Genomic DNA, 16,603 nt, shown 5'->3' with positions numbered 1-16,603 from the left:
ATCTCTATTACATCAGCTCTTTAAAGAGGTGAGATATATAGTCTCATTTCATATTATTCACCATCATATATTCCACAATGCAAGTAAACTGGACTATTAATTACTCCCTGATTTTGTCCTGCCATCATCTGCCTGAATGCATTTACTCAGGCTGTCTAGAATGCTGTCCCTCCTCTCTATTTGTTGACACTATTCTTCAGAAACACATTCAGGATTGGGGGAACAGGGAAACAAATCACTTCATTTGCTGTTAGCTCCTCTCGTGAAGCCCCCTGAGTACTCAGTTTAGTGTTTTCTCCTTTTCTGTTAGCACACTACTCCTGGTATGAGGATATTTAATCAGTCTACAATCAATGTTTATACAAGGCCTTGAACATACGTGACTAATAAATGTCTGCTGAATTGGTCTCTCTCTTTTTTGACTTTCATTATATGTCACTTTGAGACTCTTCCTGTCTGATACAGAAGCAGGTCCATCCTAGACCAGCTCTCATCTACCAGATGCCTCCTATGTTGGGCTCTTCTCATTGGTGCTCTTTTCTGTCCACTGCTGATGGAAGGCAACAGTAACCAATTTTACTTGACTTTTTGGAAACTCCTGTAATTGCAGATATGGAACCATATACAGAATACAAAATTTCTTGTTCTGATCAGAGCTACACCAATCTGAATGGTGGTGGAATCAGGGGGAAAAGTGGCAATAATAGACTTTTTTTTTTTGCTTTTTGGAGAGGGGGAGGCAGGGCAATTGGGGTTAAGTGACTTGCCCAAGGTCATACGGCTAATAAGTGTTAAGTGTTGGAGGCTAGATTTGAACTCCGGTCCTCCTGATTCCAGGACTGGTGCTCCATTTACCGTGCCACATAGCCGCCCCAATAATAAACTTTTGCCACAAAAAAGTGAGTAAAAACATCATGTAAATTCTTGACTTGTAATCTGTCCTGTGGACAGGTAGTCTTTGAAATTACTTAAAACTCTCATAACATAAGAATTGGAAGAGACCTTCAGCAGCCATCTAGTGCAACTCATTGAATGACAATCCTCAGTACAACAACCTCAACAAGTGGTCATTTGGCCTTTGATGTGAGACTCCCCTCATGTATTCTGGCCATGCTGCCCCACCTGCTCTTCCCTGTCAATAACATTCCACCTCCTGTTTCTGGGCTGGAGCACAGGTGTCCCAGGTGTTTAAAGTTCTCTTGCATCACAGCTGTTGTGTTTAGAACCCTCCTCAGATTTCTTCAAAGCACAACTCAGACACCTCTTTCTAATGGATATCTCTCCTAGCCTCTCCAGATATTGGTGTTCTCCTCTTTCCTCAAGTAAAATTAGTTTGAATACATTTATCTGTGTATGTGTTGTTTTCTTCCAACAGAATGTAAACACCCTGAAAGCATACTTTCATTTTTCTATCTGTATCACTCATTTCTGGCAAATAAGAAGTGATCAGCATATGTTTGCTGAAATGAATCTTGAGTCTTTAACAAATTTGGCTGTCTTCCTCTGGACATGTCCAGCTTGTCAATGTCCTTCCTAAAATGTGATATTCACAACTGAAAATGTACCAGATGTGGTCCGACCAGAGCAGAAGACAGCAGGATTATTACCTCCTTCATTCTGTACATGATGCCCTTTTTAATGATGTCTAAGATGGTATCATCTTTTCTGGCTTGTTATATAGCACAATGCTGAATAATGCTGAGCTACTAATGCTGACTTTACTAAAACAAACCAAAACAAAACCAAAACAAAAAACCCCAAACATCAGATCTTAACAGGAATTATTACCTAGCCATTTCCCCCCATCTTGAATTTGTAAAGATGATTTTAAACCCAAGTATAAGACTTTATGTTTAACTCTATTAAATCTCTGCTTATTAGGTTTAGAACAAGTTTAGTACTTAGTCATCCAAAGCATTATAACAATATTGCCAAATTTTCTGTCATGTGAAAATTTGATAAGCATGGCATTTGTAACTTTAAGTCACTGACAAAAATGTTAAACAGAAACAATCACTGATCTCAAAGGCATAGTGCTATAGAGATTTGTCTAAGTTGAAGTCAAATCACTATTTTTGGTTGGTTATTCAATTAGTACCTAAATCCACCTAAGAATAGTATCACCAAGCCTGTAAAAGGAATTGTGTTGCCCTACTGGAACTGGCCAGTTGGGTTGCCAGTGGGGAAGATACAACTACTCATAGATTGTTGTTTGTCTTTCATTCTCTAAGGGTATGCTGGTCTAGACTCATGACTTCACTGATGTGGGAAGCTTGGAGTGTGGAAACTCCTTTCACTAATGCAGATTAGCAACTGATTTATTGCTAGTCTTAGTGAGCTGCCAGGTGACCTGAGAAGGCTGTTGCCCACAATCACATACCTAACTAACTAGCATGCTCCCAGAAGCATAACTTGCACCCAGGTCTTTCTAACTCCAAAGCTGTCTCTCTAGCAAGTAGGTGTTGTTATTAATAAAATTCTAGAATTTGGTCAGAAATTTAAGTCACACTGGCTTATACCACAGATTACAGATAATCTACTCTCATTTTTAAAACCTCAGATGTATTTCACAGTCTTGACAGAACCAGGCACTCTCTGGTTCTCCTTGATCTTTCCAAGGGAATGGAAGCAAACTGGACATTGTGAGTTGGATTCATCAAGAACCGTCCTATCAATTTATTGTAATTTTCAATTCCCAATTAGCCAAATAATCCCAAATTATTGTTATTCTGTCTTTTTCAGTTCAAAAAGCATTGTTGGCAAAGAAAACATAAGCAAGAGTAGACTAGATATGCCTTCTTTCCATCATTAGCTATTATGATCACATCTGTCCTGTAGAGTGGAACTCTCTCTTTTTTGACCCAACTTTTAAAAATATGACATAGCTAATAAGTCCCTTTGGTTGTCCTAAGTGAATTTAATTCAACAACTATTTATTCAGCAGCTACTATGCACGAGACTAGGTGCTTTGGATATAAAAGAAAGCGGTCCTGCCCTCAAAGAGTTCATGTCCTATTGTAATAAAACATGTTTACAAGTAAGTAAATCAAGATATATACAAAATAAATGCAAAGTAATTTCAGGGGTCAGGAGCAAATACTTCTAAGAGGTACAGGTGAGCATTCCAGGCATAAAATTGTTAGTCTTTTGCTCTTGAAGAGGACCATGACATCAGGAAGGTGATGCCATGACATGAAAGTGAACTGGATTTAAGTTTGAGGGCTGTGAAAAGTTACCAGCTTCACTATCTCCTCCAGAGCCATCTGGATCCAGTGGCAAGATATGATTAGGACGACTGGAGATGGCCCCAGATGCAGTGGGAGACCTTGGCCCTTTAAAGACAAAGTCTTTTCCAGGTTCAGTTTGACTGAAGCAATACCCATTCAGTGATTAAGGCTAGGTAAGAAATGAGGCAGAGAATGAGAGAGGAAAGAGAGGAGAGAGAGAGGGGAAGGAGGAAGGAAGAAGAGTAGGGCAGGAGCTATGTTGCCCAACTGGAATTGGCCAGTTGGGTTGCCAGTGGGGAAGATACAACTAATCATAGATTGTTGTTTGTCTTTCATTTTCTAAGGGGACCATGACATCAGAAGGTGATACAACTGAATTATATGAGAACAGTTTATGTAAAGGTATGGAGACAGGAGATACAATGTAACATATGGGGAACAGAAAGTAGGATATCTTGTAAGAGAGTAATTTAAGCTGCTGCTATACCAGTATAGTAAATAATCTGGGAAAAATTTGCAAATGTTATTAAGGCAAATCAAACAATTTATCTTAAAAAGGATCAACTCACATCTTTAAGAGTAATAATATTTGGATGCTGTCCATAACGAAGGAGGATTTCAATTTCTTCTGTTGGGTCTCTCTTGCTTTTATCAATAATCTAAAATGGAAACAGTATTTATAAGAATAATCAATAGATTCCAAAACAACTGAGAATTTATCTTGTATGAATACTGTAAACACGAGCCTTTGATAACATGCTTTACTAGTGCAAGACTAAAATTACTAAGGATTTTTCTCTAATTATTTTTTACCATTTGTCAGCTCTGTGATCATATTGATTGGAATATTTTGCTTTTTTCTTTTGTGCCTAGATTATATTAAAGACAAGAGGTTTTTAAAGTCTCTAAATAGAAAAAAAGTCAGAAGTGCAATTCTAGCCTAATTTTATTATTACTGGGTTTGGAATTGGAATGTGCAATAATTTTGGAAAGATAGAAATAAGAGTTCCGTAAGCCTAAAGAAAAGCTATATAAAACATAAAATATCCATTTCATTCCTTCTTCTGATTTTCTTAAAATTTAAGATATCAGAGAGTTAATTTCCAAGTATTTATTTTCTGTGATATGGCTGGTAGATTATCTAAGTTCCTTCCCTTTTTGTTCACTATTTGGCCATTAATTTGTTTATTTAGAAGATGGTGTTCAAGGAAAGAAAAAAGCTAAATCAATTCTTCAGTTTTTCTTTTTCCCCAGTAGTTCTTTTAATAGACTTGGTCAGGTGAGTGACGAAAACTACTGGTTATGGTGGAACTATTAGCTGCTCTATGAATTTCACCTATACATGCTATTCTTATCCCCTATTAAAAAGTAATCTGTATTGAGCCAACTCCACATGAGCATTAGCAACTCTGTTCACTGGTATCTTTACTATCTTAAAGTGATGATTTTTACTTAGCTAAAACTAAGGTTAACCAAAACTAGCCCTATTAAAGTCCTAATGGAATTGTACAATTCTTAGAAATCTGTGTTTCAGATGCTTGACCATGTTCCTTAATGATTTACTATGTTTCATAAATATAAAGTTTCTGAAAAAAAAACTTTCTAATAATTTAACATGATTTTTAGATTAAACTTTGCTATTTGCTTTCTTCAGATGCTTTCCTTATTTTTTTCCTTTTGTGGTCCTTATAATTTAACTGTAAAATAGTTTATTAAGAATTCAGAATAAAGGCAAAACACGTATTAACTTTAGTCACATAAAACAAAACTACTATGTAATTTTCCACATAAACACATTGCTACTTGATATATGTTTAGCTGCAGTGGAACTCTGTATTTAAAAACGATGGAAGTTACATATATATTACAGATGCCTTTACTGTTATTTAAATGTTTATACAACTGCCATGGCAATTTAGAAACAGATGACCAGGTGATTACTTGATAGTTATGCTGATTAGACAGATGGCCTAGGGCTTAGGTGAAAACCAGAAAATATCTAAAGCATACTTCTGCCAGAACTTCTAACAGAATGGATACAGCTAGAGCCTGAGCTGAGACTACTACCTTCCCCAACTTGTTATCTATTTAAAGTCACGGCCACCTCCCAACAGCCTGAGGAGGAATTAAAAGTTGAGAGGATACGTTCTTGATGTCTACAACTCCCACAACGGTTTTGAACATTTCAGTCATTTGAGTCAGCCACTTTGGTTGGGTACATCCTAGTTCTTCTAGTTTGAGGCTTATTCCTCTTATTTCCATAAGACACAACTTTTTGGTCAGAGCAACAGGGTAGATGGGAAATTAAAATGCATTATTACCAAGGCTTACCAACCCAACAGAAATATGCAATAAAGTATATAAATAAATAAATGTAAAGGATTATTACTAATATTTCCTCTAGAAATAAATAACTGGATCACAGATGTGGAATTTAAAGAGATCTTAGAGGCCACTAGTTTATAGATAGGGGCAATTATAATGCCCCATTAAGAAAGTTCTCCCTGCCAAGGCAGGTTAGTATGTACTTTGAAACTTAAGAGTTCTAAAGAACTGCCTAGGGCACAAAGAGGTTAAGCAATTTACCAGAGTTACACAGCCTATATGCGTCAGAGGCAGGACTTGAACCCCTACATCTTCCTGGTTTTAGTGTCAGCTCCCTCACACTTCACCAAAATCTCTAAAGGTTTTAAAGTCAAAGGCTTCCAAGTCAAAAGCTTTAAAACTTTAATAACCACTTCCAATTAAATTGCTCCAGAAGGAGAGTCAAAGCCTGCTGACCTAGAGGGGAAAAAGGCAGTAAGTTTGACTATAGTTTCATATTTACTGACTTCAGGTTAAAGGTTCAAATTTTAAAGGTATATAAATCTTCCTTTCTATGTTTTAGAAATACTAAATAAATTTCAGGGGTCATGGGGTTAAATTCTCAATGACAACAGGTTAATACAGATTTCCATAGTCACTAGATATCCAATTTGACCTTAACCTGCAACAACAAATGTAAGACAGCCTTTTCCAAGGAGGATTATAGTTTTTAACTACTACTGAACTATATGGGTGAATCGTAAAAATGACATTTTAAATAAACTATAAATACATACCTTAACTGCATATTCCATATTTGTAACTTTATGTATACATCTCTTGCAAATAGAGTAAGAGCCAACTCCAATATCTTCTTTTACTTCATATCCATCAGTAAACTGAATACTGTTCCTGTGCAACTGCTACCAAAATAACATTATCAATTGATGAATGCTTCAACAAATATTATGATTCATTTTACAAGCAGGAACTGGATAGGTGACTTGCCCTGGGTTATACAGCTAGTCAGTGTCTGAGGCTGGAGTTAACTCCATGTCCAGTGTTCTCTATCCACTAAGCCATCGAGATGCCTTAATACTTGAAGTCAAACAATCTCTCTGTAAATGCATACTATAAATGCATCCAGTAAAATGTACAGCAAGGGATACATTCTTAAGATGGGAATTAAAAGACAAAAGTGAAAAACTGATATCAATTAATCAAAAAGCAACAAAAAGTCTGTTTTCCCCAAATGAGGGTTTACAAATTGCTGTTGTCAAAAGCAAAATATTTTCCTTCTCCTTCCTTTTTTTAAAAAAGCAATTCCAAACTAGGCTAACAAATAAGAACAAGCTAGAAGTTAGGAATATGGGATTTGTGTGGTCTCTCCCAATTATCAGCTGCAGGAATAAAAAGTTATAGGAAGTTCTTACTCCTTAGCTATATGGGATGTGCATTATCTTCTAAGCATTTAAAGCCTTCACAACCTAGGCCCAATTTATCTTTAGACTCATTATACCCCTTCTCATACACTTTACACTCCAGTCAAACTGGCCTTCTCTTGGTTCCTCACACAGAACTTTCTCTTCCACCTCTTTGTCTTCATGCCTTTGCAACTGCTCTTCACATGTCATGAATGCACTTCTTCTCCAAGACTTCTGCCTCCGTTCCTCCCTTCCTTTAAGACTCAGCTCAAGTACTACTGTACACCTGAAGGCTTTTCTGATTTGCCTGCTCTTTCTCTTTTCCCTAACCACCCTGCAATGATTTTGTATTTATTCCAGATATCCATCTATCCACACACAAACATATATGTGTGTGTTGTGTATCCTCTGATACAATGTAGGTTGCTTAAGAACAGAGACTCTCTCTCTTTTTGTGTTGCCAGGGCCTAGGACACTGCATGTCACCTAACAGGTGCCTAAACAATGCCAAATGACAAAACAAGTTTGAAAATATTGCACAGGAACCCGGAATGTAAGACCTATAAACCAAGGTCAGCTAGATGTGATCAAACAGGAGAAGAAAGCTTTTGACTGTGTGGAACACAACAAAATGTGGCAAGCTTTCAAAAAGATGGGCATACACTATCATCTTACCTTTCTCCTGAGGAACCTGTGATGGGCCAAGAAACAGTTAGAACCAAAATGGAGCAACTGATTGGTTTAAGATTGGAAAAGGAGTATGACAAGGTATTGTTATTTTATTTATTCAATTTGTATGCAGAGTGTGTAACGTAAAATTCCAGGCTGGATGAAACAAAAGCCAGAATTAAGGTTGCCAGGAGAAATATCAACAATCTTGGATATGCAGATGATACCACTATGATGGCAGAAAGTAAAGAGAAATCAAGAATCCTTTTGATGAAAGGTGAAAGAGGAGAGTGTAAAAGCTGGCTTGAAGCCTGACATAAAAAAAAAAACAACAAAAAACTAAGATCTTGGCAACTGGTCCATCACTTCCTGACAAATAGAGAAAGAAGAAATGGAAGCACTGTCAGATTTTAAATTCTTGGGCTCAAAGATCACTGCAGATGGTAACTACAGAAATGAAACCAACAGATGATTACTCCTTGGAAGAAAAGCTAGAGCAAATATAGACAGCATACTAAAAAGCAGAGATTTTGCCAACAAAGGTCCATATAGTAAGTAGTCAAAGTTATGGTTTTTCCAGTAGCAATGTATGGCTATGAAAGTTAGACTATGAGAAAAACTTGAGTGCTGCAGAACTGATACTTTTCAACTGTAGTGCTAGAGTAGACTTTTGAGAGTTCTTTGAACAGTAAGGAGGTACTTAAATTAATTCAGGCTATTCACAGGAAATCCAAATATTAAAGCTGAAGCTTAAAAATTCTGGTCACATAATGAGATTTGACTTACTGAAAAAAAAAAAAACCAACAAACCCAATATTGGGAAAGACTGAAGGCAAAAGGGGATGGCAATGGATGAGATAGATAAATAGCATTTTTTCCCCCGCTTTTTGGAGAGGCAATTGGGGTTAAGTGACTTGCCCAAGATCACACAGCTAGTTTTTGTGTTAAGCATCTGAGGCCAGATTTGAACTCAGTTCCTCCTGACTCCAGGGCCGGTGCTCTATTCACTGCGCCACCTAGCCGCCCCTCAACAGATTTCAAAAGAGAGTGGACAAAAAGGCCTGGCATCTTACAGTCTATGGAGTCATGAAGAGTTGGACAAGACACAAAAACAACATTTATAATCAAACCGAAACTCAGCAATCCTTATCTCTGACACAAACAGCCTTTAGTGAATAAGCATTTTTTCAGCACCTACTATGTGCCAGGAATACAGCAGGGGGCATAATAAAGGCAAAAGTTCCTGTTCTCAAGGAGCTCATAACCAACCTCTTTAGTCCAGTGGCTGTTAAAAGGACCTCAGAAAATGTTTTACAAAATATTTCTTTTGAATGGAATTCATTATAATAATTTTCTGGGTAATACTTATTATTATAATAAAGATATTTTATAGGAGTACAAAGGAGTTTCTTGTAAACTGTTAGTGTTGGAAGAGCCAGACTAACATTTTAGGGTAGTAATGTAGTAGAAAGCTTTTATTTATATAGTTATAATAATAACAATAATACTAGCTATATTTTATATAGTAATTTGAGGTTTGCAAAACACTTTACAAATATTTTCTCATTTGATTTTCAAGATAAGCCTGTGGTGTGTTTTTTGGTGTTCAGTCGCTTCAGTCACATTTGACTCTTCATGACCTCATTTGAGGTGTTCTTGGCAAAGACATTGGAGAAATTTGTCATTTCCTTCTCCACTACATTTTGCAGATAAGAAACTGAGGTCAACAGAGTTAAGTGACTTCCACAGGGTCACATAGCTATGAAGTATCTGAGGCTGGATTTGAGTTTAGGAGGATAAGTCTTCCTGACTTCAGGCTAGGCACTCTATCCACAGTGCCACCCTAGCTAGCTGCCTCTGATGTAAATCCTATTAATATCGCCATTTTACAGAAGAGGAAACCAGGATAAAGAGAAGTCAAGTGACTTGCCCAGGGCCATACAGCTAATAAGTATCTGAGACAGGACTTTGGGTCTTCTTGATTCTAAGTCCAGTGCTAGTACCTAATATGCCATGCCATCTCTAGTTATATTTTAAGATTATTAAAGTGATAAGCATAGGATCTGAATCTATATAATAAAATGGGTTACAACAGGATTCTATTACATTTACTCCTAATAACGTTTAAGCTTGTGGCTAATACTAGGATAATACCTTGCACAGATGTTCAAATATTTATTTTTAACTACTTAAATTCTTCAGGGAAAATGCTATCTATAAATAGCTAGTTTATTATTTTAAATTTCTCTGTTCAAACAACTGCCTTAATAAATGACAGCATTACTTCAAAGTCTGAAGGCTAAATGTTGTGTCATATTGCATTTCCTTTAAAGAATTGATCTTAAAGCATAATAAAATTCATACTGGACTTCAAATGAAAACTTTAAAATGAAATACTGTTCTCAATACTACTAACAGTTGAAGTTCTATCTTTTTTTTTGCTTTTTTGAGGGCAATTGGGGTTAAGTGACTTGCCCAAGATCACATGGCTAGTTTTTGTGTTGTGTCTGAGGCTGGATTTGAAATCAGGTCCTCCTGACTCCAGGGCCGGTGCTCTATTCACTGTGCCACCTAGCTGCCCCTAACAGTTGAAGTTCAATATGACAACATGAAGAGGAAAAAAGATCTAATAAAATGCTTCTTTTATTCCTTTCATTCCTTCTGAGGACAAATTTTTAATTTATTAGGCCAGTTTCCTATTTCTTTAAAAAAATTAAACAACCTACCACTTTTTGTATCCTTCATCATTTTCACTTTTCCAATATATGAGAGACAGAAATAAGTATAGGTATTGCCCATAAGTGTACAGCATTGGGTGTGGGGAATCTTCATGGTTCAGGCTAAGTCATTCATCTTAAGGGAATGGCTTCAAGTGAATCTGACAATATAGTGAAGCTCATATTATTTACTTTTAGTTTTTGTATCACTTATGAAGAGCAAAGGGACCAGGGGAATTCAGCTAACCAGAGTTTTCTTGGTGAGCCCATGGTAGAACAAGTAGAAGTTAATCTAGTCCTTAAAAAAGGCTTGAAAGGATGGTAGAGGTAAAATGCTTTCTACAATTCTCAAGAAATTCCACTATGCAATCAAATATGTTTCACATTTTGGTTGGAGTAGGTTCTTGCAGGTCTCTCCTATATTAATTGAAATACTTCCTGGATGATGCCAAATTTTTGCACTATTGAAATAAATCTAATTTTAAGCAGCTAATCTTTATTATGAAAGAAATAAAACCTAATTTTTATTATCTGTTTATTAAATTTCATTTTGTCCAAGACTGAATTTGTTATTTAGAAATGCACTTACCTGGACAATTGAATGTACCCCCACTGTCTGCATTGCTTGACTTTCATCATCTGATGTGATAGCTACAAAACTGAATCCTCGGAAAAGCTGATGTGCATTAGCACTAGGTGGAATGCCAGGTGAATCTGAGGATGAGAAAATGGTTACTAGGAATATTCTTTTTCACAAAATTTTATTTATTTATTTATTTTAGGAATAGTCTTTAAAAATTTTAAAATTAAGGAAGAATTATCCTGGGTTTATAATGTTCTATGACTAGAACAGGCTTATATAAACTGTTATATGAGAACCACAAAAATCTCGATTGTTGGTTTGGGTCAAATTGTTAGATACAAATACTCCAACCCTTCCTTCCTCCCTACCAACCCAAATTCACAAATATATAATTTGAGAGTTTAAGAGCTCACATGTCTTACTAACAAGCTTTGAATATAAGTCCAATGGTAGACTCTCATCTTAGCACTAGAATAGCTAAATTTGGAGATTACTGAGGATAGGTGGCAGGATGATTAATGTTTTGGCCATGGCCAATATCAAGACGATAGGCAGAGATAGATAGGATTTGCACTAGGGGAGGGACTACACACACTGATAACATCAGGGATTCACAAAAGTATATTCACCAAATGTTTCAATCAATCAGTCAACATTTATTAAGCACCAACTATATGCCAGACCAGGCACTATGCTAAATCATAGGGATATAAAGACACAAAAGGCAGTCCTTGACCTTAAGGAACTTACAAAAATGGATGAGACAACATGCAAACAAACAGAAACTTAATAAGCAATGCATAGGATACATAGGAAATTATTAAAGGGGTTAGGGAAAGTTTCCTGTAGAAGGTAGGATTTTAGTTGGGACTTAAAGCTTGATCAGTGCCCAATGAGGTAAGTGACACAGATACCAAGATTCTCTCAGGGGAAGCAACATGTACAATATAAGTGTGTATATTATATATATATCTATATCTACATAGATATAGATATATTTATAGAATAAATACAAGGTAGAAAGTGAGGATAACAGCATTTGGGGAGACCAGGAAAGCCTTAGTGTACAAGACAAGATGGTGTTTGAGGTAGATCTGGAAGGATTTTATAAGGCACAGGTGAGGAAGAAGTGTATTCCAGGCAGAGTGTGCACTGGCATGGAGACTGGAGGAGTATGTGTGGGAAGAATGGAGATAAGGCATGTGTCGAAGGACTAATATCTACTAGTGTTTCCCTCCAACATGAGTCAGGCCCCCTCTTCTCCTTCCTGTGACAGAGAATAGTTTACCCTAAAAGGAGACAAACTGACCCGACTCATATTGGCCCCTATTTCTCTAAAGTAGTTTTGTGGTCATCTAAGGGTGTAAAAAGGCCCAAACAAAGTCAGGACCCCTCCCACTTGCTGAATTTCTAGAGATCATGAGTCAACGTGTCCTTCACAATATCCTGCCCTGATGACTAGATGTTTTTCCATATTAAGAAGTGTCTAGAGAAGCTAAATGTTGGCATAGCCTTACTACACAATCTTAGTTGGGGTAGGTCAAAGTAAACTTCCTTTTATTAAATGTTCAACGGTGCCCCAATTTAATTGTGCCCCAATTTGTTTCAACACTGAATATGAAATAAGAGAATGTTGGTGTTAGAGCTGTTTCCAACAGCAAGCATGACTGGGCTGTAGAGTGCGGGAAGGGCAATAATAAATAACGAAGTTGGAAAGATAGGTAGGGGTCAGGCTGTGAAGGGCTTTATTTCCCCCCCCTTTAAAAATGTTATTTTGTTTTTATATTATCTACATTTCTCAATGTATCCCTATTCTTTCTCAAGACCCATTCCTTATAACAAAGGATAAATGGGGGGAGGGGTGGAGGAAGAGGGTGGGGACAGAGACCCATTCAGCTAAAGTAACCAATACAACAAACCTGCATTATATACACTATTCCATACACAGCCCCTACTTGTACACAGAAGGGGGTGGGGGAGCTGCCTTCTCATAAAGGTCTTATGAAGGGTTTTAAAAGCCAAACTGTGGAGTTATTATTCTATCTTACAGGATCTACAATCTATTGATGGGGAGATATGGTTGGATGTGGGCTCAAGGAAAATCACTTTTGGCATCTGTGTGGTTGATGAATGGAGAGGTCATGTCTAATAACCATGGGTGTCCCTCAGGGCTGTGACCTGGGTTGTCTTCTCTCTCTACTATCTGACTTGATGATCTCATCAGTGTTCATGGATTCAATTATCATCCCTATGCTGATGATTCTCTAATCTACTTATCTAGACCTAACCTCTCTGACATCTCCAACTGCCTATTGGATAGCCTGCAGACTTCTAAAACTCAACAGGTACAGAATCAACCCATTATGCTCTCCCCACCTCAATCTTTCTTGTAAAATCTTCCCTATTACTGTTGAAATCTGCCCCTAACTTCAATTGAAGTTCAACATGAAAACATGAAGAGGAAAAAAGATCTAATAAAATGCTTCTTTTAGCACCATTCCTTCTGAGGACAAATTTTTAATTTATTAGGCCAGTTTCCTATTTCTTTAAAAAAATTAAACAAGGGGCAGCCAGGTAGCACAGCAAGTAAGAACACCGGCCCCAGAGTCGGGATGACCTGGGATCAAATCCAGGCTCAGATACTTAGCACCACACCTAGAAATAACTGGCCTTGTAACCTTCAGCAAGTTACTTAAACCCAACTGCTTTAAAAAAAAAAATTAAACAACCTACCACTTTGCATATCCTTCATCATTTCCACTTTTCTAATATATAAGACAGAAATAAATATAGGTATTGCCCTTAAGTGTATGGCATTGGGTGTGGGGAATCTTCATAGTTCAGGCTAAGTAATTCCTCTTAAGGGAATAGCTTTATTATTTCATTTATCATTTATTTATTTACTTATTTTATAATTAAATTATTAATAAATGATATTTACATTATATTATATATTATAATATAATAAATGATGAAATAATTTATCATTATTTCAGTTACCCAAGCTTGCAACCTAGGTGCTATCTTCACTGTTATCCTCCATATCCATTCTGTTGTCAAGTCCTGCCAATTTTACCTTCTAAGATCTTTCATATATACTTTCTTCTCTATGACACACTTTCATGCAGGCTCTCATCACCCCACCTCTTGACTATTACAATAACCTACTAGTTTGCCTCTCTGCCTCAGGTCTTCACCCACCAATTAGCTGTCCAAATTATTTTTGCAAAATGCAGGTCTGACCATGCTACTCAATAAACTCCCTATCACTTCCTGGATCAATTATAAAGCCGCCTATTTGGTGTTCAGAGTATTTTATAATTACACTCCTGCCTCCCCTACCCTTCAGTCTTCTTAGACTTTACCCATGTCCTCCTCAAACAAATGACACTAGAAAGACACTCCATCCTTCCCCAATCAATGTAAAAAGGGGACTCTGAACAAACTTTGGAGCTGCAGAACCCACAAAATGACAGAGAGAAGCTAACCTACCACTGAGGACAGCCCAGTAGGAATAGGCCAGTGCAGAGCTCTGGGAGCCGAGCCCAGGCCCACATGAGCTGGAGGTTTTAGCTCCAGGGAGGGTCTGACCAGCCGTTGGCCGAAGGGACTCCAGATAAGCAGCAGCTGTGGCTGTTTCCAGAATTATCAACACATAGATGCAAAGGACAAATAAGAGGTCAGTGGAGTCTGGACTTTGGGACCCAGTAAGTGGGAGTGCCTTGGCTTTTGCCCGTGGGGCAAGAAGCCACTGAGATGCCCAGCACAGCCAGCCAGCGCCACATGGCAGCTTCAGCTCCTGGCCTGCAGAGTGTAGGGAGACCAAGCAACCAGCCTGAGCGGGGTAATCGCTCTTGCTTTAACCTGCTTGGATATGGATTGCAGTCTAGGGTGGAGGTCCTGGGGTGTGTGTCCAGCTAGCCAGAGTGTGTGGAGGCCTCACAGAGGGCACCCATCTAATACCTCCGGCAGCTGAGAAAACCCCAGCGCTTGGGACGAAACCTCTCCTGTCTGGTGGCAGAGTCCTACTGTGGCAAAAAGCCCACGGGTCAAGGGACTGAGGGAGTGACATGACCAGGCAAAGAAAACAAAGCAGACAGAAGATTCCAACATTTGACTCCTATTTTGGGGACAAAAAGGAGCAAACCATGGAACAGGTGGAAGACAGTGAAGTCAGAACTCCTGCACCAAAAGCTTCAAAGGAAAATACGAGCTGGTTACAGGCCACAGAGGACCTTATGAAGCAGATAAGAGAAGTGGAGGAAAAATTGGGAAAAGAAATGAGAACGATGCAAGAAAATTACAAAACAAGAGTCAACAGCCTGACTGAGGAAAATCATACCTTAAAAAATAGACTAACTCAATCGGCAAAAGAGGCTCAAAAAGTCAATGAGGAGAAGAATGCCTTAAAAAGCCAAATTTGCCAGATGGAAAAAGAATCTCAAAAGCTCACTGAGGAGAATCATTGCTTCAGAATTAGATTGGAGCAAATGGAAGCTAATGACTTTATGAGAAATCAAGATGCTGTTAAACAGATCCAAACAAATGAAAGAATAGAAGGCAATGTGAAATATCTCATGGGAAAAACCACTGACCTGGAAAACAGATGCAGGAGAGATAATTTAAAAAATTATTGGACTACCTGAAAGCCATGATCAAAGTAAGAACCTAGAAATTATCCTCCAGGAAGTTATCAAAGAAAACTGCCCTGATGTTTTAGAACCAGAGGGCAAAACAGAGGTTGAAAGAATACACCAATCACCTCCTTAAAAAGGTCCCAAAAAGAAAACTCCTAGGAATATTATAACCAGGTTGTGGAATTCCCAGATTAAGGAGAAAATATTACAAGCAGCCAGGAAGAAACAATTTGAATATTGTGGAAACACAATCAAGATAACCCAGGATCTGGCACCTTCTACACTGAGGGATTGAAGGGCTTGGAATATGATATTCCGGAGGTCAAAGGAGCTGGGATTAAAACCAAGAATCACCTACCCAGCAAAACTGAGTATCATGTTTCAGGGGAAAATATGGTCATTCAGTGGAATAAAGGACTTTCAAGCATTCTTGATGAAAAAACCAGAGTTGAATGGAAAATTTGACATTCAGATACAAGAAGCATGAGATGGTAAACAGGGAAAAGAAATCATAAGAAACATATCAAAGTTGAACAACATGGAAAAACAGTAATTGTAACTGATGAAACTTTTCTCAGTAGGAAATAGTTGAAGGGAATAGAAATATACATGTATAAGTCTATATATGAGGGTATATGGGCATATGAATACATATGTGAATGTGTGTATATATGTTTATAGGTATACATAGATAGAGGGTACAGGACCAATTTAACAGGAAAGGATGATAATTAAAAGGTGAAATTAAGGTGAGAGAGGAATATAATTAGAGGAGATGGGGAGAGACAGAATGGGGTAAACTATCTCATATAGAAGAGGCAAGGGAAAATGGTTACAATGGAAGGGAAGAATGGGAAGGCAAAAGGGAATGGGTCAACCTTATTCTCATTGAATTTGGCTTGAGGAGGGAATGAAATACATACTAAATAGGGTACCTTACCCTACAGGAGAGTAGGGGGGGAAGGGGATAAGAAGGGGGATGATGAAAGGGAGGGCAGGCTGGGGGGGGAGGGAAGTTGGAAGCACCCACTTTTGAAAAGGG

General features: G+C 37.7%; 1 protein-coding gene across 5 annotated transcripts in view; it reads right to left on the bottom strand.

Annotated features, from left to right (window-relative positions):
- The window catches only part of RPS6KA3 (ribosomal protein S6 kinase A3), a 116,830-nt gene that overhangs the window by 22,298 nt on the left and 77,929 nt on the right, over positions 1 to 16,603 (bottom strand). For 4 of the 5 annotated variants that reach the window (XM_069063430.1, XM_069063433.1, XM_069063432.1 and 1 more), the window contains 3 exons: positions 10,931 to 11,055; positions 6,329 to 6,454; positions 3,797 to 3,886 (listed from right to left, as the gene is read on the bottom strand). In XM_069063430.1, coding sequence (XP_068919531.1) covers positions 3,797 to 3,886; positions 6,329 to 6,454; positions 10,931 to 11,055 — 341 coding nt within the window. The remainder of the gene's footprint in view (positions 1 to 3,796; positions 3,887 to 6,328; positions 6,455 to 10,930; positions 11,056 to 16,603) is intronic. The other variant, XM_069063434.1, reaches the window with a different exon arrangement.

Source organism: Petaurus breviceps, unplaced genomic scaffold, assembly GCF_028583685.1.
Source record: "Petaurus breviceps papuanus isolate PSGF00001 unplaced genomic scaffold, PetGlider_PUasm1.0 90574, whole genome shotgun sequence".
NCBI classification, from domain to species: Eukaryota; Metazoa; Chordata; class Mammalia; order Diprotodontia; family Petauridae; genus Petaurus; species Petaurus breviceps.
This window is presented reverse-complemented; position numbering and strand designations above follow the sequence as displayed.